This window comes from Zea mays, chromosome 3 (assembly GCF_902167145.1).
Source record: "Zea mays cultivar B73 chromosome 3, Zm-B73-REFERENCE-NAM-5.0, whole genome shotgun sequence".
Taxonomy (NCBI): Eukaryota; Viridiplantae; Streptophyta; class Magnoliopsida; order Poales; family Poaceae; genus Zea; species Zea mays.
This window is the reverse complement of record NC_050098.1, coordinates 146,705,123-146,727,338: the sequence shown is the minus strand read 5'-3', so window position 1 is coordinate 146,727,338 and position 22,216 is coordinate 146,705,123. Positions and strand designations below refer to the sequence as shown.

The window sequence follows — 22,216 nt, the reverse complement described above, 5'->3', positions numbered from 1 at the left end:
TAGCCCACATACATACCCTAATAGAGTAAATACCCATTGGGTATCGGGTCGCGGGTACCCATTGCCATCTCTACCTCCAATATGCACAGCATAGTACTATGTATGTGATTGCACCCCAGGCTCGGTTACCTCTCTCCCCTCCGGACTCCCCTTCTTCCTCCCCACGGTTTATGCAATGCAAGTGCCGCCTCTGGTTGTCTTGAACATACATACATACATACATACATTATATATATCTGCATACACAATACATAAAAGGGGAAAAAAATCGATAGAATTTTGGTACAAGCTTGTTAACATGACAACCCCAAGCAAATTAGTGATGATTGCCAAGCAACAAACTCAGGACATCCATCAGCTGTTGACATGTTTTTTTTTTGGAGAGGTAAGGTAGTACGTGAGCTTCGTACAGTTGCGGCGTCAACATCCATCCTCTGCTTCTGCTAGAGCTGCAAAAAACCACCGAATGCTGAATGTTCTGTGGCGACCTGCTGCTGTTATGTGGACGCGCTTGGTAATCAAGAAATTGGGTGCCTTCTGGATGTCGTAATAATAGTATATCCAGCAGCAGCTGGGAAAGTTACCTCGTGCTGTAATCTCTGGATCCTCCTATTATGTGCTTGTTCTCTGATGGAGACAAGGTTGTTCTTGATCTCGCTACATATCCTTCCTTCAAGGAGTCTCACTGGAACCCAGAGCTTGGGCTCCAGCTCAACCACGTAAGACAGTGTTGTCTCCAATTCCTGCTCCTCAGAATTCTCCCCACCAGCCTATGCAAAACGCATGACAGCGGTGTATACTCTTTGATCAAAATAACAATGGCGCACTCACATTTGCGACCAAAATTATGCTACAGTTATAACAACAATGACAAAACGCACGACAGCCGTGTAGACTCATTGATCAAAATAACCAATGCCGGTTGCGATTGATTTAGGACTAGACTGTACCAGAGCACCATTGATAGGTTCAGTTGCATAGCTGGGGATCGGGGAGCAGCAAGCAATAAGGGAGAATAGCTAGGACCACACATGACACTACAGTAGGGTATACATATTGGCGACGACCAATGAGGACGGATCTAACGGTGGGGCGGGTGAGGCTCGAGCTGCTTCGGATTCCACGGAGCCCAGCTATAGCCTCCTCTAATCTAAAATGTACTACTACACAATCCGTCCGTCGGTCCCTGATGAGGACGGAAGGAAGGATCAATGAAGGAAAGGAAATGTACCTCTTCAACAGACCATTTCCCCTGGAAGAGCTTGAAATCGCCGTCGATCATGTTGAAGGCGATCTCCCTCCTGCGCGCCCCGGCGGCGGGCAGCAGCTCAATGTCCCCCTCGTAGCAGTCTACGGTGCCCTTGGCGTTGAACTTGAAGCCCAGCGCGAGGTCCTGCTCCCCGACCTGGCCTCCACACGAGAAATCCCCCCGTTCATTCAAGGACGCATTTACAGGCTGTATACAAGGAAGATGAAGAATCGAATTGGGACCTGGTAGAGCCGCGCGAAGCCATCGTGCCGGTCCAGGAGTCGGCACTCGGAGAGCCCAGGGATGAAGTCAGCGAGGCCCTCGTAGTCGGTGAGCGTGGCCCACACGGCCTCGAGCGGCGCGTGGACGCGAACCCGAGCCCGCACGAGGCGCCGGTTCCGCTTCCCGACCTTGGACACCTGGATATGGAAGCCGATGCCCTCGTCGCGGTCCTCCTGTTCCTGGTCCTGGTCGTCGTTAGGCGCGGGCCAGTCGACCTCGCCGGTCGCGTCTCCGGCGGCGACGTCGAGCGGCGGGTCGGGCGAGGCGGGGATTCGGCGGGAAGAGAGCCTCGGGGAAGGGGTGGAGGGGAAGACTAGGTGGAGGTGGAGGCGGGCGATGCGGAGCCGAGCGGGGCCGGCGCGGGAGAGGCCGTGGCCGTGGGAGGAGACGCAGTAGCAGGAGGAGGTCGCCATGTTCGTCGTCCGGTCCGGTTCCGCCGGCCGCCTTCAACTTCAACCCTGTCCTGTCGGATTTTTCGTTTTATTATTATTATTTTATTAATCACTACCCTCTTTATATTTAAAAATTATAACTTCATCACAGTACCGTATAAAATCAAATGCACTCTACAATATTTTTGCAATTTCGTGTTTTTTTTGAAACCCTGCTCTCGTCACACACCAGTTCCACGTGGCTGGAACAGTTCTCTATTTTACGGTAACAAAGAATTATTAGTGACTCAATTAGCTAGTTAACATGTCAGAACCAATATTAGCTGTTCGAATTAATTAATGCAGTAGTTTTGAATCTAAACATGACCTCAATTCATACTATGCAAGTGGAACCAATATAAAAGCTCGTTGGTCGGCTTTCAGGCATTAGGATTTGGTGCTCCGTCACCTGTATCCGTGGCCTCTCCTCCTCCTCAACTTTAAAAAAATCACTTTGTGTGGTTTTCTCCGTTTTTTTTCCAACAAAAACAGAGAGAAAAGAACCGCAGAGGTCAAGGTCTCCATCCGATTCAATCATGAGTCCTGACCTTGCAGGCAGCAAGCAGTGCGAATGGTCTTATCCTATCAAAATCTCCGTTTTTTTTATTTTGCTCTTTTTCTTCAAAAATCGTGTTAAGGACATCCATATGAACTAATATTTTATTTTGATCTCTAAATCAACCATTAACCTATGGCACTAAAATTACACGTCTTGGCCACAATATGTCATAACACCAAGGTGTCATGCTAGATGTCCCAAGTGATATGGTGACTTCTCGGTGTCATAATATGTGGCATCGAAAACGACATCAAGATCTCATGTTGAGCTTGGCGCTATGGATCATGGTATCGATCTCAACACATAGTTTTTTGTCTCAATGTCTTTTATAGTACTTATCATCCTTATTCTCTCTCCTTTTTTCTTCGACCATAATCGCTCGCAACTGTCCTTCACTTATCGTTGTCGTTTTCCCTCACGTTGCGTGTTGTGTGCCTCGTGTCGCCCCCAATTTCCACACTCGCTATCGACTGCTGGGCACAACCTCGCTTGATGTCGCTCTAGCCCTGTCGTCATCCCGCCTATCACTCCAGAACTTGCACCACACACATTCAATGAAGGTGGGTTTTTTAATTCATTAATAACTTAGTTATTAACTTAATTAGTAACATACTTATATTAGTTAGCTATACAACTAGTTCGTGATTTGTGAGTGACCTAGTGATGTTTACCCATATACATGGTACCTTGAAACAAACATATGGAAATCGCTTAAAGGGATAGAAAAGCTCTAACAAAAACAAACTTCAAACATACCATCTCTGTCCAAGCCACCTCACAACACATAGGTCTAGCGGTGGTAACCCAACCAAAATCTTCCGACCAGACCCTCCTCGACCAAATCAGAACGAGCTCGGACACCCCAACCAACCTAGACCCAACCATAGCACACCCGGTCAATCTAACCTAGCCCCCGACCAAACTACCCTAACTAGGATAGGTCCGAGCAAACCTAAAGGATCCCCGACATAGTTTCCTCGACCAAGCACCTTGATCAAATCCTAGTCCAAGTCTCATCTGTCGACTTGGCCTAAAAAAAACTCAGGTGTGTCGGGTTAGGACAGTCCGGATCATGCACCTCTGAAGGGACTTCACATGCTAGGAGCGTTGTAAGCCTTTGAAAAGAGGATGGTGTATTAACAATCCCTTAACCAATCGATGCGTGACTACAAGAGAAAGGTATGGTGCAAAGGATCGAGGGGTCTCACCTACTCTGGCTAAAGGGTACCGCAAGATATGGAGGACCTCACCCAAGGAGTAGGAAGTCAATAGGAACGTGCGGAACGAAGGTAAGGAGGAGGACTCCAAGACAATCATCTTACAATATTGCGACATAACTTATCTTATTTATGCAAAACACTCATTACTCATAATAATCTTATATTATCATTAATCGCTAAAACTAAACTAGGGTCTAAATGCTTTCAATCTCCCCATTTTTTTGACAACCTATCTTGAGTACACGGGAAAAAAGTTAAGGTTTTAAAAGGAATCTTGTTTATACGAATTCTTAGCGCTGAAAATAAGAGTTGTTAGTGTAAGCTCGTATAATCAATGTCCATGAACATGTACCATCTCTGTGTCTCCTCTGCTTTTGCCTCAGCTATGTCCAAAGCTCCACCTCTGCTTTGGTTAACGACTGTGCGCAGCGTTTTCTTCTTCTTTTATTGTCTCGATAAAAGAATCATGAACATTCGTGGTTCAATCATCAAGGAAGAAGTGAAGGGCATTTTTGTTGAAAAGGGAAAAGAAACTTATCTTTCTTTCTTTATTTCTTAAAAGAGATCCATTTACCGCTCACACGAAGAACTGAATTAGCAAGAGATCCAAAACCAAAAGGATCGATGGGATTATTGAGGGATCCAATCCAACAGAAGAGTCATTTGTGGGCGTGGTGGTAGTGATGGTACTGGTACTGGTACCCTCCTCCTCCCATTCCGTTGTGGTTGTGGTACGCCTGTCCGCCGCTGGCCATGGTGCCGTACATGGGCACCTCATGCACCAGGCTTTGCGGCACCGGCGTGGATGCGAAGATGTGGTCGGACGGCGACGGGCCCTCGTCGGAGAGGCCCTGCATCCGCTTGACGTAGAGGCGGTACTTCTGCAGGTGGCTGGCCACGTTCTCCCGCGTCAGCCCTTCCACGTTCATCAGCTGCATGATGGTCTTGGGCACCGCGTTCTTCATCCCCAGGTGCGCCACCACGTCCACGAACCGCTTGTGCAGCTGCGGCGTCCACACCAGCCGGGGCCGCTTGCTGCTGCTGCTCATGTTATTGTTGCCGTTCGTCGTCGCCGCCGCCCCGCCGCCCGCCGCCGACGAGTCCGCCCCTTCGTCCCCCCTCGCCGCCGGATGGAAGGGCGCGAAGGAGGAGCTCCCTCCGCTGCCCGACGACGACGGCGGCGGCGCGCGACGCAGCCGGGACACCGTGGCAGCCGACGCGCGGTGCACGTCCAGCAGCGTCCGCCCGGCCTCCGGCGGGATGCGGAACGCCGCTGCCAGACCCGCCGGCACCAGCGGCTGCGACAGCGGGGTCAGCTCGTCCGCGCCCGGGAGACCTGACTCCCACTCCATCACGCGCTCGTCCTCGCTGCCGCCGCCGCCGCCGCCGTAGCACACCATGTGGAGCTCGTAGTCGTCGACCGCCTCCTCACCCATTCGCTTACCTTCCTCCCAAATCGTAGTCGTCGCCGGAACAGGGGTGGAGATATTTGTGTGTCGGGTCGGATCGGGTCGGAGATAATTTAACGGGCCAAATGGGAATAAAGGGCAAAAGCGCACTTGAGGATAGGATTTTTAGATCCCCTCCGCCTCCACGTGGATCGCGATATTTTCCCGTGGCACCCAACCTCGAGATATTTCCTTTCGCCTTTGCTTTCTTTCTTTCCTCTTCTTTCTTTCTCTATACACACGGTACACTAGATTGGACTAGAATCAGATTCTAGCAACTCCAGTATTAGCTTCGCTTCAGATATTTTTCATCATCCAATAAGCCTCGTACTCTCTCCAATTTTTTTATTTGTCATATTTTAGTTAAAAATTAATTAGCGGATAACAAATATTCAATAACGGAGGTAATAATATATTATTGAGAAAAAGAGAAAATCAAACGACCACCGGTACACAACAAAAAATATTCAAACAGGAAGGAAATGGGCCTTTTTCTTATCCATTCACATAGTCACCCTAAGTAATTACATATCTGACATAGAGAATTCTCCACCAGATTTAGATACCTCATCCCCATCCTCATGAAGCTGTACTCATCCTCATACCCATCATTGGTATAAGATTCATCACATATACATCCCTATTCGGGTATTAGGTTCCCAATAGATTCACATCCCCAACGAGAAAAACATGATCACATCTATACTCCTTTAAAGCACCAGTTTCGTGTGCCACGCACGAAGCGCGTAGGTCTGTTCCTCTCTCCTTCCTCTCGTTTACCAATAGGCTGTTAGAAACCACACAAGCCCAACATGACACGAAGTCACACGCAGAGCAACGCTCCCATATAATACCACCTCACTAACTGAAGGATGACGAGCGACCGAGTGATCTATAAAAAAAAGAGATCGAGTCCCTTTTCAACTCATATGTTTCTCTGCCTTTTGGCTAAGATAAAGTGTAATGTTTTGTCGGAGAGGGAATTCTCCGACCAGGTGGCGGAATGCACCCGCCCTAAATCCTAAGAGGAGGAACGGGCTTAAGCGTTTTGCCGGTCTTGCTAAGCGATCACCGAGCACATGAACACGCGAGGATTTAGAGTGGTTCGGGCCGCCAGAGCGTAATACCCTACTCCACTATGTGTTGGATTGCTGTGAAAGCTTGAGAGCTGAGAGTCTCTGTCTATGTTTGGTCTAAGAGAGCCTGTGTTGTAACGTTGCATGCCTCCCCTTTTATAGCTAAAGGGGGCATGTACAAGGGTACTGAGCCCCGACATGTGGGCCTAGGAATATAACAGATGTAGTACTTGGAGCTACTAATGTTCGCTACTGGAGCAATCTTCTTGCGCCCTGACATCTGAGATCTGCGTAGCACCGGCGTGCAGGGGAAGCTTCTCGTATAAGGGATGATGGACGCAGTGTGCCGCGCAGCACGGACACACTGTTTGACGATGGACTGGACAGGAGCGCCGTCTGCAGGATGGCCCTGGCGCCACCTGCCAGCGGAGTGGACATGACACATTAAATGCTGAGGGGGCACATCGCCTGTCAGCAGGGTGGACAGGCGGCGCGTCCTCTCCGCAATAAATGCAGAGACCGCGCGGCCTAGAGGCCTTACGTCAGGCTCCGCCCGCTGCCTTATGTCACGGGCAACAAGCCACGTGGCAGCATCAGGTCTCCGCCTGAGCGGGGAGCGCAAGCGCACAGGATAAGGCCTGGACACGTGTCAGTACCAGACCCTTGCTTACGCCAGGGTATCCCTTGTCCCGGGACCTCGTTGTGGCCCGGACCTTACTCGGAGGGATCTGGACCCCATCCAAGGGACCCGGCATGCTCACTTGTGAGTCTCAGACCGTAATCGGGGGTCCGGGTTGTGCGTACAGGGGTCCGGGGCTTTCTCGCGGAGGTCCGGTCCGACTGATACATCTTGGGATGTATCATCTTTTCTCGCCACGTGGTGCCCCTTGAGCCGTCCACGTGGTGGGGTCAGGTGCTGTTCACCGTGCGGCTAGAGATCGCCGTATGGGCACCGTGTCTTCATACTATAGTAAGGGGTACCCCTGATTCAGGGTACCAACAGTGGCCCCCGGGCCCGCCTCAGGGGAGGATACGAGCCTGCAGGTGGGGCCAAAGTTTGACTGATTGGCTCGCTGCTTCTGCGCGCCCGTTTGGTGCAATTACTACCGGTCCACCCTTGGTCACGCTGACTGCCACGCCTGTCCCCGTGGCTGACTGACCCGCGACCTCCGCACTTAATGGTTTTGTTAGGCCACACACGGGGTGCCTCGAGACGCTGCATTGGTTTTGAAAATTTAATTTTTCCGTCTTCTGCGGCGGTCCCGAGGAGGCGCGGTTCTGGCGCGAGTGGCGGTTCGGCTTTTCTGTACCCAGGAACCGACACCCAAGGAGGATGACTTCGTGGGCCTCGGCCCCCGTGCTAGAGACTGGGCTGTCGGTTTCGGCGGGGGCGAAGAGGCGCACTATCGCAGGCGGTGGCGTGCTTCTTCATGCGTCGGTTCGCCTTCTCCGCACATAGAAACCGGCGCACCAGGTGCATGACACGTGGGCCTGGGCCCCCATGCCAGAGGTTGGACGACTGGTTGCGGCGAAGGCGAGGGGGTGCGCTACCGCAGGGTGGTAGCATGCTCCCTGTGCGGTGGTTCGCCTTCTTGACCGTTAGTCGCGGCGAAGATGAAGGGGGCGCACTACCGCGGGGCGGTAGCACGCTTCCTGTGCAGCGGTTTGCCTTCTTCGCACTCGAAGGCCAGCGCGCCAGCTGTATGACCTGTGGGACCGAGCCTTCGTGTCATGGGATGGATACCCCGGTGTGCATTGGGGGAGGCTTCTCGTGGCGCTTCGAGGCGGGAGCAGGGGAGTCTGCCTTTAAAGAGGGGTTCATCCCTCGAGTAGCAGCCATGCCTTGCTTCTCTCCCACTCGCGGTGTCCTTTCACCTCCGAGCTCTCTGTGCCCCTTTGCCTTCAAGGTCTCTGCTTCGCGTTGCCGTAGTTTGCCATGGCCTTGTGACTTCATCCCGAGTGCGCCCAGACTGAGTGAGTGCTCAAAATGGTATACCGCCTGCTTGGATGGAATGCGCCGGCGCTCGGCGGAAGGGTTTGCGCCAGCGTCATCCACCCCGATGAACTTGCCGCTAGAGAGTTCGTGCCTTTTGTCCTCCCTAGCGGGCCGGTGCTACCGGTCTTGTCTTTCCTCTACTAGAGGTGCGCGACCTTGTAGGAGCGGCGCTCTTCCACCGGTGCTTGGCTTCAAGGGTGTTCATTAGCCTCACGGTGGTGGAGAGCGAGCTGAGCCGCGGCTTCACCTCCCACATGGGCTGGTGGCCCGCCTCTTCCCCTAGCATTCATAGGAAAAGGATGATCACCAGCCTTATGAAGGAGGCAAACTTCGGCTACGTGGTCTCGGCCAGATCGCAAGCACCGCCTTCCGCCGTGCTCCTAGCTCCATGGCTTGGATGGTCTTGTCCTCACCCCCGTAGGAGGACGGAGGCGAGGACCTCTTCGCCATGGCGCGCACGCTGAGGTGGTCGCCACCACTGGGGAGGCTGTCCGGCGTAGAGGTGGTCGCCGCCGCTGGTGAGGCTGCCCGGTGCAGAGGTGGTTGCCTCTGCTGGCGAGCCGCTCGGAGCTGAGGTAGTCGTCGCCGTTGGCGAGCCGTCGGTGCAGAGGTGGTCGCCTCCGCTGGTGAGCCGTTCGGAGCTAGCTTCCAATGCGACCCTACTGGTGTGGAGGTAGTTCATACCTGTAGAGTAGAGATGGAGCTAGGACTCCACTTGAAGGCGGATGTAATACTTTTGCTTTTTGTAAGGTACTTTTGAGTACTATTTATCAAGCAGTATTAGCACTTATCTGTGTACCACTTGTCCCTGTTGTGTGTTGTGTAACCGATTCCTCCTTGGTACCTGGCCCCCTAGGATGTAGGCTCGATTTGTCGAGGCTACAGACCAGCATACCTAAGAAATAGTTGGCAATGGCCCCTAGGAGGTAGCCTTGACTGGGACCTGGGCCTGCACATAGCTTCGGCTAGGGAGCATTAGTAGTACACCCACAGAACCCACCATCTGACACTAGCCATCCTTTGATACATGCTCGGGACCTGCAGGGTCTAGTCTGGGAGGCCAAGTTGTGCGTCCGGACCCCCTGGATGGTGGTTCTAGGTACTAGGACACCCATCGCAGAATGGTGGAGCGTACAGGCCCACAGTAAAGGGACCAGACTGAGCGGCTACACGGGCTCCGGACCATCCTAGGAGACAAGTGCCCATTCTCTAGTTCCAGACCCCAGGTTACCGGACCCACAGGACTTATAGCTCCAAATACTAGGGTACCTGTCATGGAGTGGTGGAGTGTGTAGGCTTTCGGGTACGGGACCAGGCTAAGCGGCCACACAGGCTCCGGACCACCCCATGGAACGGGCACCCGTTCTTTAGAACCGACCCCCAGGCTGTCGGGCCCTCCTGCTTTCGCAGAGAGGTCCTAAACTGCAAGCCTGGCTGTTCAATTCGGATGTCATTATGTCTGATGGAAAGGGGACTGTTTGGGTGGGTTAGATAAAATAACATCCAGAAAACTGCAAGGTAAGACCATGGAGCAGTAGGATAAAACTATCATAGAGGCACATCTGAGGGGGTAAATCTTTTCTTTATAACTTGTCATGCATGGGTGCAGACCAACAGGCCGGGCTTATGAGGGCGGACCTCACCGGATTGACGTACACGTATGCGTTAACTAGTTACAAAAGGGAGAAAAATTCGACCCCTCAGATTTGCTCTTATGGATAGAACTTACAGAGATGCTCCAGTGGTCAGGAAGAGGTACTCCTTCAGTCATAGCAAGGTAGTCACCCCCGGGTCGGCGTATTCCCGTCACCTTGAAGGGTCCTTCCCAGCTGGGGGAGAGTTGCGGAGCCCTTCTTGGTTTGGTATTTGCCGTAGGACTAGGTCCCGACCCTGGGTTCCCATCTGCGTTTGATGAGGGAGCCCTCGTCCTCATGTTGTAGCCATTTTTGCATGGACTTGTCAGAAGCCTGGAACCGTGGGGAGTCCAGAAGGGTTTCCAGGGGAAGGCAAGCTTCGGCCCCGTAGACCGGGGAGTACGGGGTCCCTCTGGGGGTCCATCTAGTTATCGCCACCGGAGTAGGAATCTCCGGCTAAGACATCCTTTAGGTCCCTCTCGGGTGACTGATACCCGAGGTCCCGGTCAGCCGCGGCCACCTCGCCGTCGTCGACCCTTTCCTTGCCAGGTCGACGACGAGGTGGGGAGCCGTCCTTGGAAGACTGCTCGTGCCGCTCGCTGACGTGTTTCGCAAGGTCAATGATCTCGTGACACTCCGTGGCGCTGTGGCGACCATTGGGGTGCACAGGGCATGGGCCGCTGTTACCCCTCTGCGGCCGTGGGCGTTTGTTGCAGTCGCCCCGGCCCCCGGTCGCGGCTGCAACGACTAGAGCGGTGGACCACGGCTTCTGGTGGTCGTGGTCCTTCTTCTTTTTCTTCTTACCGTCCCAGGGGATGGCACCCGAGCCACCCGACTGGGCAGCCCCGGTCTGTGGGGCTGAGTGCCATGCACGGACCTCAACGACTCTAGCGCATTTGTCAGCCAGGGCGAAGAATGTGGGGACAGTCTCCACGTCATGCGTGGCCAACTTCTCCAACATTTTCTCATCACGTACTCCCTGGCGGAAGGTCGTGATGATGGAAGCATCGAAAATGCGAGGTATAGTACCTCGCACGTTGGTGAAGCAGGAGATGAACGTTCGGAGAGTCTCCTTGGGCTCCTGCCTTACCGCATCGAGGTGGGCCTCCACACCGTGCTACTGGTAAGCGCTGGCGAAGTTCGCAATGAACCACGCACAGAGCTCTTCCTAGGAGTAGATTGACCCTAGGGCGAGGTTCATGAGCCAAGTCCGGGAAGGTCCAGACAAGGCGACATGAAAATATGTCGCCATCACATCGGTGTTTCCACCTACTGCTATGATAGCGGTGACGTACACCTGCTGGAATTCCGATGGGTTTGACGTACCGTTGTACTTTTCCGGCAGGTGTGGCCGAAACTTGGATGGCCATGATGTCGCGCGGAGATGATCCGCGGGAGCGGCGCAGCCTACACCGGCCAAGGGGACACCCGCTTGGGACCGGGTGCCCATTGGGGCCTGCGGTGCTACCACAGCAAAGTCTTGATCGAGGTTGCGACCCTCGATGTTTTGGAGGCGCTCGCGCGCCCTCTCTAAAGAGACCCAGGCGTCCTCTCCCGCACGCCTGCGGTTGAGTTCTGCCCGGAGGTCGTTGGTCTGTGCGCCCCTCATTGAGGGTGAGTGCACAGACCCCGACGCCTCATGTTGGCACCGGGATGACTGTGGCCTCGACCTGGTCGAGGTAGAATGTGCCATGCCGAGCAGCCGGTCGACGTCGTCTCGCCACTGCTTCATGGCCCCCAGTGAGACCGTGGAGCTTGGAGGGTGATGCAGCAACTCCCTGGCTGCTGACAATGCTCCCGGAGCCGCTCCCGACGGAGTCCGGGATGTCTGCACAGTTGTATGCTGCCGTGCAGCGTGCACAGCAGCAGTGCCCGACACTGGGCGGTTGGGAACCTGTGGCGTGGAAGAAACAACTTCTTCCTCCACCAGGAAATCCGTTGAAGTCTCGGCGCGGTGCTCAACGATTTGCACCATTATGCTGAGCGAGGAAACAAGCAAAAACCTAATGCCTAGCCCCCTACCTGGCACGCCAAATGTCGGAGAGGGAATTCTCTGGCCGGGTGGCGGAATGCACCCGCCCTAAATCCTAAGAGGAGGAAGGGGCTTAAGTGTTTTGCCTGTCTTGCTAAGCGATCACCGAGCACATGAACACGCAAGGATTTAGAGTGGTTCGGGCCGCCGGAGCGTAATACCCTACTCCACTGTGTGTTGGATTGCTGTGAAAGCTTGAGAGCTGAGAGTCTCTGTCTAAGTTTGGTCTAAGAGAGCCTGTGTTGTAACGTTGCATGCCTCCCCTTTTATAGCTAAGGGGGGCATGTACAAGGGTACTGAGCCCCGACATGTGGGCCCAGGAACATAACGGATGTAGTACTTGGAGCTACTAATGTTCGCTACTGGAGCAATCTTCTTGCGCCCTGACATCCGAGATCTGTGTAGCATCGGCGTGCAGGGGAAGCTTCTCGTATAAGGGATGATGGATGCAGTGCGCCGTGCAGCACGGGCGCACTGTTTGACGATGGACTGGACAGGAGCGCCGTCTGCAGGATGGCCCTGGCGCCACCTGCTAGCGGAGTGGACAGGACACATTAAATGTTGAGGGGGCACATCGCCTGTCAGCAGGGTGGACAGGCGACGCGTCCTCTCCGCAATAAATGCAGAGACCGCACGGCCTAGAGGCCTTACGTCAGGCTCCGTCCGCTGGCTTATGTCACGGGCAATAAGCCACGTGGCAGCATCGGGTCTCCGTCTGAGTGGGGAGCGCAAGCGCATAGAATAGGGCCTGGACACGTGCCAGTACCGGACCCTTGCTTACGCCAGGGTATCCCTTGTCTCAGGACCACGTTGTGGCCCGAACCTTACTCGGAGGGATCTGGACCCCATCCAAGGGACCCGGCATGCTCACTTGGGAGTCTCGGACCGTAATCGGGGGTCTGAGTTGTGCGTACAGGGGTCCGGGGCTTCCTCGCGGAGGTCCGGTCCGACTGATACATCCTGGGATGTATCATCTTTTCTCGCCACGTGGTGCCCCTTGAGCCGTCCACGTGGTGGGGTCGGGTGCTGTAACACCACAAAAGCCATCAACTAAAAAATGAATTAGTTATTATATTAATTAGGGTAATAATTTTTTAAGTGTTTAATTATTTATTTGCATTTTGATCATTTTCTTTGTATGCGTTTGATTGATTATCGGATGTTTATTATTGATTCTTTTTAAAGAAAAATCCTAGTGAATAATATAATAATTAAATAATATAATAATTATTAGTCTAAAAACAAGTATTTTATTTATAGATAACTTTGGTGAATTTTTAGGGATTTTTGAGCTATCTAAAAATGCATTTCGGAATTAAAAAAAGAAAAAAAACCCTAACCCTAGCCGGCCCAACTAAGGGTCCATCTATTCCCTAAGCCGCCGGCTCCCTCTCCCAGCTGAAACAGCCGTCGCCGCCCTGTGTTCCTCTCTCTCTTCTCTGATTCTCTCTCCCTATCTCTCTCCTCCGCGCTCTACCGCGCGCCATCCGATGCCGCCCCGCGTCGACCGCACCCGAAGCCCCGCGACAGAGCCAAGCGCCGCGAGCCCGACACCTAGACGCGCGCGACCCCGAGCAGACCCGCACGTCCGTTCGCTCATTGCGTTAAGGATCATCACTGCGACCGTTTCTTCCTCCCCATTGCTCTCCCCATTAATGCCTTGGGAAGTAACCGAAGCCATCAATGGCGCCATGAAGTCCGACGACGCCCCATTGAATAGCCGACCACCCCTCCCTCTCTCTGGCCGACTCTCCTGCTCTCTATAAAAGGCAGCAGAGTCTCTCTCCCTTCTCTGCCTACCCAAGCTCGCCCCATCTCTCTAGCTCGCCAGTGCACTGGTCGACGCCGTCGTTTGTTGCCGTTCATCGCCGCAGTTCACCGGAGCCCGCAGTTCGTCGCCGGAGCCACGTACTCGCCATCCGCCGTCCGTAGTCGAGCCCCTGCTTTTCTCCACCCGACCGAACCCCGTCGAATCCTCCCCGTCACACGCACGAACCCAAGGTTGAAGATGACCCAAATTATTTTGTGTATTTTATAAAATACTTTTTGATTCGATTCATGAGTTGTATATTTAGTTTGTTGTAATATGAACACGTGTGATTCGCAATTTATGTGTATGTGCGTTATGGAATTTTTGATAGATATATGCGATTGTTAGTACACCGTGATATTTCATGTTAGTCGTGGCATTGATTTTTGGATTAGAAAAATATGATGTAGATTTAGTAGTCACACGTTGGTGATAAAAATACTAGATAGGAAACTTTGTAGTCGAATTTGGTCACAATAAACTTTAGAATCTATTTGGAGAATTATAGTTATAGGTGCATTTTAATGGATTTAGAAAATGGTATAGAACTCATGTCATATGAATAATATAGGATTTCTAGATGATTTATCTAATTATTTTATTATCATTTTCTTTTTATAAAGAAAGGAGAAAATATCATTAGTAGGATGAAAAATAGATTTTTGCTAGTCAAATAAACATGTTCGCAAATTGAGCACTTAAATTTTTAGAGTAAGCAAAATACTAGTTTATGTCAAAATAACCTCACTTGTGTTATAAAAAGTTCAATTAGTATTTATAGGGATTTTTAGAATGTTAAATTCATTTTTGGCTATACTCAATAATTTAAGTTAGAAATAAAAAGGATAAAAGTTATTAATTTATTTATTAGTATTAAAGACGATAATTATCATTTAATTTCATTGATGATGTTAAAATATATTAATACTAGTTAAAACTGTGTTTATTGCACCTACTCATAAATTCATCATTAGGACTCACAATAATAGCTATAATTGAATTAATAAGTATTTACGTGTTTAGGACGTATTTAAAGTGTGATAAGTGCGATATATGTTAATGTGTATGTAATGGTGTATGTTTATGTAATGGTGCGTGTTTATTTATTGGTGTATGTTTTATTTTTGTATGTGCGATGTGCGACTCTATTAGAAGCCGACTGTGTGGTAGAGGATCCGAATTCGTTTGAGGACGATCCACCAAACACTTTTGAGCAAGGCAAGTGGATTCTCCCTCTGCATATTCTTTTTGTACCCGCTCATTGCATATAATAATGTTTACTTTTTGATATAATGTATAATTTGATGGGTTTTACCTATTTAAGGATTTCCTAGATTTACCAACTGTATTCCTTGTTTACCCTAGGAAATTATTAAGCTTTGCAAATTGTGCTACCGCTCAACTTAATGATTTTAATGTCACTCGTTAATTGTTATTAATGTTCCAAAATTGAAATTGGCAATTATGACATTAACCTAATGGTTAAGATAACATTATTTCAAATTAATTGGAACATGAAGTGACCACCCAGGATAACAGTGCAACCACGAGTGCTATCATGGCTCTGGCTTTGGTAATTAGCTTTATATGCTTAGTGCCTGGCAACCTTACCTGAAATATGGGCAAGAGGGGGAGAGGTAGGTGCTGGCAGCCCACGTTAACATGGGGACGTATTCTTGTCTAAGGTACCTCACCCAGGGGGCCACCACCATCGTCTTTAGAAACCTTAGCGGGTTGCTTCGTATTAAGTGTATTTTGTGAAAGCCTCATAATGGATCCCTAGCCATTCACCTCGACAGTGTTTAAGGGTCCGATCAACCCGGGCTAGATAGGATACATGACTTGTGGGTAAAGTTGTACCACTTCTACAGAGTGTAAAACTGATATATCAGCCGTGCTCCCAGTTATGAGCGACCTAGACTCCTCACATGATAATTGAACTTGAAGATGGAATTAAATTGAGATCCGATGATCTGCCAATAATTTGCTTAAGTGGTTTCACTTAAGTGTTTTTGTTATATTCATATTCCTTTGTTTAATGGGATATTCGGGATTCACACTTATTAGTAAGACAAGTGTTGTTAATAAAATGTTGACCAACTAAAATGCTTACTGCTCAACCTTAGCCTCACCTTGTTATACCTGCATTAATTTTCCCCCACTTGCTGAGCCCCGACCATAAGTGAGATCACCCTTGCCAATATTTTGATCAGAGGGTGATGCTGGAGACTTCGATGGAGATTTTATCGACGAGGAATTCTAAGTCTAACGATGCGCCGGTCATCTTCCTGTGGGAGATTGCCCCTGTTATTTATTTCCGCTTTATTTTGATGTGATACTTGTTCAAGATACAATGATGCAGATGATGTAATAAAGTATTATACTCTCTCTTTACGCCTTTATTGCATTGTCTTTTGATATATTACACTTGTGACGTCAACATATGTGTGGAAATGGATCCTGACACACATATGGTATGCGCTCGGTTCTACCCCCTGGAACCGGGTGTGACAGAAGTGGTATCAAAGCTATGCTGACCCTAGGTCGTTAGACTAGTTAGAAATGGAAAGCCTAGTTAGTCTTTCAAAAATTGAGTTATTTTCCTCCATAAAAAAACTTATTTTATCTCAAAACTGAACTCCTTTATATTCAACTCTTCTAGTCTGATTTTCTCTCGTCTATCGGAAGGTTGCTATCAGAAGAACTGCTTACAAAAGTATCGCCTATGTTGCTCAAGATCGGCCAGCACCCTCTACCCCGCCTTTGGATGATGAAGAAGAAACGTCTTTCTCTGCCTTATCCTCATTCTTTTTGGAAGGCTTTGTTATGGAACCCCTGAGTCTATCACCATACTCCTTTAGGTTGATAGGATAGTTTATTGAAATAAGCTAGACGCGGTAGACGATAAAATTGTGTTATACTATAATAATAACAACAATATAATGGTGATGTTTGATATGTTTGAGTTGGATTTTTGTTTGAGTGCAATGGTCTGATAGCCATAAGAGCATTAAAAAAACATAAACTTAAGAAATTCCCCTCTAGAATCTTTTCTACTCCCCACTTCTCTAAGGATTTCACTCCCTAACCAATCAGATGGTGAACGCACGTTAAGGACCCAACAACAACCGGAACCAGCGTGGTCAACAGATACCACCACCACCACCGAACCCCAACATGGAACAGTTCATTGCCGCCCAGATGCAGATTCTGCAAGGAATCACTGCGGTTGTTCAACAATTTCAACAGAATCAGCAACATCAGCAGCAGCAGCAGTATGCACCCCGACCAGAGATAAACATCGAGATTTCATGAGTCATCACCCGCCAACATTTTCTCATGCAGTTGATCCTCTGGATGCCGATGACTGGCTCAAATTCATTGGAAAGAAGTTGGATATTACCCAGTGCAACGACCGGGAAAAGGTCTTGTACGCCTCGGGAAGACTCGAGGGAGCCGCGTCCGACTGGTGGGATGCCTTCACAGCGGCACACCCCAACGCGGATACAATAACCTGGCAGGAGTTCCAAGCGAACTTCCGCGCCATCATATTCCCTCGGGAATTATGAAGTTGAAGAAGAAGGAATTCCTTTCCCTTACTCAAGGGAATATGCCTATCAGTGAGTATCGTGATCGCTTTACTCAGCTTTCACGCTACGCACCAGAAGAGGTGGATACAGATGAGAAGCACCAAGAGCATTTCTTGGAAGGACTGATTGGACCTCTAAACTACCAACTTCAGAGTCATACCTTCCCCAATTTCCAGACACTGCTGAACAAGGCAATTGGCCTTGAAAGCAAAAGAAGGGAACTATCTGGCCACAAAAGAAAATTTCAAGGTCAGTCCAGCAGGAACACCCACCCGAACAACGCTCAAGGTTCGCAGTTCCGCTCTAGAAATCAGGGTGAAAACAATTATCAGATGCAACGCTCTGGACAGCAAGGCCAGAGAAATAATCAAAGCCAGAACCAACAAAGGAGCAACTCTCAGACCAACCAGAGGTCTGGTGGGAATTCACAGAATCGTCAAGGTGGCGCCGGTAACGCGCAGGCCAGAAACAACGCACCTGTCCAACCCCAATGGCTGCTTCAAGTGCGGTGAGCTAGGCCACTATGCTAATAACTGCCCAAGGCGCAACCAGCAGACACCCCAGAAAAACAATAACCAGAGAAATGACCAGAACACCCCCGCTCGTGGATCTGCACAGAGCAAGACTCCGCAGAACCAGAGTAGAGGAAGGGTCAATCACGTCACCGCAGAATCAGTACCTGAGGATGCCGACGTGGTGTATGGTATGTTCCTTGTTAACTCCATACCCGCATCAGTTTTATTTGACTCTGGAGCATCGCATTCATTTATAATTGAGTCATTTGTGGAAAAACACAACATACCTAAGTACCCCCTTAAGAAGATGTTACACATTAGTTCACCGAGAGGTGACATGAAGGCCACACACTCATGCCCCCATGTTAATCTCAAGATTCAGGGAATAGATTTTTCAGTCAACCCAGTGGTCCTAGGATCCAACAGTATTGTCGGGGACCATAATTAGGGGTACCCTCAAGACTCCTAATCTCAGCTGGTAACCCCCATCAGCACAAAGCTGCAAAGGCCTGATGGGTGCGATTAAGTCAAGGATCGGTCCACTCAAGGGACATGATCTCGCCTCGCCCGAGCCCAGCATCGGGCAAGGGCAGCCGACCCCGGAGGATTTACGTCTCGCCCGAGGACCCCCTCCAGCAAAGGACACACCTTCGGCTCGCCCGAGGCCCAGTCTTCACCAAGAAGCAACCTTGGCCAAGTCGCCACGCCGACCGACCGTATCACAGGAGCATTTAATGCAAAGGTGGCCTGACACCTTATCCTGACGCGTGCCCTTCAGTCGATAGAGCCGAAGTGACCATAGTCACTTCGCCGCTCCACTGACCGGCCTGACAAGAGGACAGCGCCGCCTGCGCCGCTCCGACTGCTGTGCCACTCGACAGAGTGAGGCTGACAGCAGCCAAGTCCGGCCTCAGGCGCCATAGGAAACTCCGCATCGCCCGACCCCAGGGCTCGGACTCGGGCTCAGCCCCGGAAGACGACAAACTCCGCTTCGCCCGACCCTAGGGCTCGAACTCGGGCTCAGCCCCGGAAGACGACGAACTCCGCTTCGCCCAACCCCAGGGTTCGGACTCGGGCTCAGCCCCGGAAGACGACGAACTCCGCTTCGCCCGACCCCAGGGCTCGGACTCGGGCTCAGCCCCGGAAGACGACGAACTCCGCATCGCCTGACCCCAGGGCTCGGACTCGGGCTCAGCCCCGGAAGACAACGAACTCCGCTTCGCCTGACCCCAGGGCTCGGACTCAGCCCTGGCCTCAGCCGACGGTCTCCGCCTCGCCCGACCCAGGGGCTCGGACTCGACCTCGACCTAGAAGGAGCCTCCACCTCGCCCAACCCAGGGCTCGGACCGACCACGTCACAGGAGGCGCCATCATTACCCTACCCCAAGCTAACTCAGGCTACGGGGAACAAGACCGGCGTCCCATCTAGCTCACCCTGGTAAACAAGTAATGATGGCGCCCCGCATGCTCTATGACGACGGCGGCTCTCAGCCCCCTTACAGAAGCAAGGGGACATCAGCAAGGACTCGACAGCCCCGACAGCTGTCCTTCCGCCAGGCTCCAGCGCTCCTCCGACGGCCACGACACCACACGAATCGGGTGCCAAAACCTCTCCGGCTGCCACGATGGCATGTACTTAGGGCACTAGCTCTCCTCCGCTAGACACGTTAGCACACTGCTACACCCCCCATTGTACACCTGGATCCTTTCCTTACGCCTATAAAAGGAAGGTCCAGGGCCCTCTTACAGAAGGTTGGCCGCGCGGGGAAGGACGGGACGGCGCTCGCGTAAGCCGCTCGCTCCCTCCCGCGTGGACGCTTGTAACCCCCTACTGCAAGCGCACCCGACCTGGGCGCGGGACAAACACGAAGGCCGCAGGTTTCCCCTTTTACGCCTGTCTCCCTCCGGCTTCTTCCCCCCTTCGCGCTCCGTCTCGCGCCGACCCATCTGGGCTGGGGCACGCGGCGACAATTTACTCGTTGGTCCAGGGACCCCCCGGGTTTGAAACGCCGACAGTTGGCGCGCCAGGTAGGGGCCTGCTGCGTGTTGACGAACAACTTCCCGTCAAGCTCCAGATGGGTAGTCTCCAGCAACCTTTCCAGCCCGGGACGATGCTCCGTTTCGGGAGTCTTGAGTTCATGTCCCTCGACGGCAGCTACGACATGATACTCCTTCCCCCGCCGCGCGATAGCGACAATGGCGGCCGACAACCCACCCGCCGGCGGCGGAATCGACGACGTCTTCCCCACGTGGTGGAAGAACAACATTCGGGCTTGTCCCGTCCCCTCCCCCGCCGACGGAGGAGGAGGCGGGGCAACCAAGGCCAAGCAGGAGGCGGCACCTCATCGGCTGTCGAGTGAGTCGACGGCGCCGGCGCCCCAACGGGGGGGTACATCGGGCATCGACCTCGCGTCTGAGACGAAGACGAGCGCCGTCTCCCCGCAACACACCAACCCCAAGCAAACGGACGACGCCAGCACGCTCGCAAAGGACTTGCTGGGCGTCACCCTCGTACCTGAGACGACGGTGCAGTCTGCCCCTGACGTGACTTCGTCACCGCCCGTCGACCAAGAGGTACCGACCGATTCCCATCTCGTGCCTTTTGGATTCAGCCTCGACCCACCAAGCGACTTCGCTTTGGTGGACGCTCTCATAGAGGCGAGTCCAAACCCTCTGGGGTATTGTATGCGGTCACCCTGGGACCGGCTGACGGCCGTCTCGACCTACAGGCCCTCGGGTTCCGAGGAAGATGATGAGCCCGACTTTTGTTGGGATTTCTCCGGACTTGGCAACCCCAGTGCCATGCGGGACTTTATGACCGCATGCGACTACTGCCTTTCCGACTGTTCCGACGGTAGCCGCAGCCTCGAAGACGAGGACTGCGGCCCAAGTCATGAATGTTTCCAAGTCGATCTAGGGGGTCCCGACGAAGGCAACCATCTTGGTATGCCGGAGAGCGGTGATCCCCCTAGGCCTGTGCCTCGCGTTGACATCCTTCGGGAGCTAGCTATGGTCCCCGTCCCGGCGGGGGGTCATGACCCACAGCTCGAGCAAATTCGCGAGATGCAGGCCAGGCTCGACGAGGGAGCAGGAACACTTGAGCCGTTCCGCCGGGACATCGGGCAGGAATGGGCGGGCCAACCTCCGGCCGAAGAAGTGCGTCATCTACCCCAGGGCATCCAGCACCGCATTGCCGACGATGTCAGGGTATGGCCGCCACCGGTTTCCAGTGGAGTCGGCCAAAACCTGGCTGCAGCGACAATACTTCTCCGTGCGATGCCGGAGCCATCAACCACCGAAGGACGGCGTATCCAGGGAGAGCTCAAGAATCTCCTGGAAGATGCCACGGTCCGACGGGCCGAAAGCTCTGCCTCCCGCAGGCAGGGCTACCCCTCGGAGCATCACGCCGCGACTTCCCGATTCATGCGGGAAGCCTCGGTCCATACCGAGCGCACGCGCAACACAGCGCCTGCGGCCCCGGGTCGCCCCGACAACGAACACCCTCACCGCAACCGTCGAACCCACCTCGACGAGAGGGTGCGCCGAGGCTACCACCCCAGGCGTGGGGGACACTATGACAGCGGGGAGGATCAGAGTCCCTCGCCCGAACCACCCGGTCCGCAGGCTTTCAGCCGGGCCATACGACGGGCGTTGTTCCCGACCCGGTTTCGAACCCTGACTACTATCACAAATTACTCGAGGGAGACGAGGCCAGAACTATGGCTCGTGGACTACCGGCTGGCCTGCCACCTTGGTGGAACGGACGATGACAACCTCATCATCCGCAACCTCCCCCTGTTCCTCTCCGACACCGCTCGAGCCTGGCTGGAGCACCTGCCTCTGGGGCAGATCTCCAACTGGGACGACCTGGTCCAAGCCTTCGCCGGCAACTTCCAGGGCACGTACATGCGCCCTGGAAACTCCTGGGATCTCCGAAGCTGTCGCCAGCAGCCGGGAGAGTCTCTCCGGGACTACATCCGGCGATTCTCGAAGCAGCGCACCGAGCTGCCCAACGTCACTGATTCGGATGTCATCGGCGCGTTCCTCGCCGGCACCACCTGCCGCGACCTGGTGAGCAAGATGGGCCGCAAGACCCCCACCAGGGCGAGCGAGCTGATGGACATCGCCACCAAGTTCGCCTCTGGCCAGGAGGCGGTTGAGGCCATCTTCCGGAAGGACAAGCAGCCCCAGGGCCGCCCACCGGAAGATGTCCCCGAGGCGTCAACTCAGCGCGGCACCAAGAAGAAGGGCAAGAAGAAGTCGCAAGCGAAATGCGACGCCGCCGACGCGGACCTTGTCGACGCCGCCGAGTACAAGAACCCTCGGAAACCTCCCGGAGGTGCCAATCTCTTCGACAAGATGCTCAAGGAGCCG

The 22,216-nt window shown here is 52.6% G+C and overlaps 2 protein-coding genes across 5 annotated transcripts; both read right to left on the bottom strand.

Moving 5' to 3' along the window:
* Positions 1 to 194: 194 nt before the first annotated feature.
* Positions 195 to 2,018, bottom strand: LOC100193309 (uncharacterized). 4 transcript variants are annotated; one of them, XM_035965642.1, is made up of 4 exons: positions 1,492 to 2,017; positions 1,232 to 1,405; positions 585 to 770; positions 195 to 494 (listed from the first exon to the last, which is right to left on the bottom strand). In XM_035965642.1, the coding sequence occupies exons 1-4, from the start codon at positions 1,942 to 1,944 to the stop codon at positions 444 to 446; spliced, it is 864 nt and encodes a 287-aa protein (XP_035821535.1). In that variant the 5' UTR covers positions 1,945 to 2,017; the 3' UTR covers positions 195 to 443. The 4 variants fall into 4 exon arrangements, 3 of the variants coding, with proteins under 3 accessions (XP_035821535.1, XP_035821536.1, NP_001353949.1); XM_035965643.1 differs by having other exon boundaries at positions 195 to 491; NM_001367020.1 differs by having other exon boundaries at positions 195 to 449; positions 1,492 to 1,962.
* A 2,232-nt stretch (positions 2,019 to 4,250) lies between these two features.
* On the bottom strand, positions 4,251 to 5,283 carry LOC109945291 (transcription factor PCL1). The gene has a single exon (XM_020551135.2). It carries the CDS (start codon positions 5,175 to 5,177, stop codon positions 4,401 to 4,403), a length of 777 nt encoding a protein of 258 aa, XP_020406724.1. The 5' UTR covers positions 5,178 to 5,283; the 3' UTR covers positions 4,251 to 4,400.
* Positions 5,284 to 22,216: the final 16,933 nt, after the last annotated feature.

Coding starts and splice junctions, on each gene's coding strand:
- LOC100193309 (XM_035965642.1), bottom strand. CDS start 1,944: ATGGCGACCTCCTCCTGCTACTGCGTCTCCTCCCACGGCCACGGCCTC. Junction 1,406..1,491: donor GCTTCGCGCGGCTCTACCAG/GTCCCAATTCGA, acceptor TGTGGAGGCCAG/GTCGGGGAGCAGGACCTCGC. Junction 495..584: donor TCCAGAGATTACAGCACGAG/GTAACTTTCCCA, acceptor TCCACATAACAG/CAGCAGGTCGCCACAGAACA.
- LOC109945291 (XM_020551135.2), bottom strand. CDS start 5,177: ATGGGTGAGGAGGCGGTCGACGACTACGAGCTCCACATGGTGTGCTAC.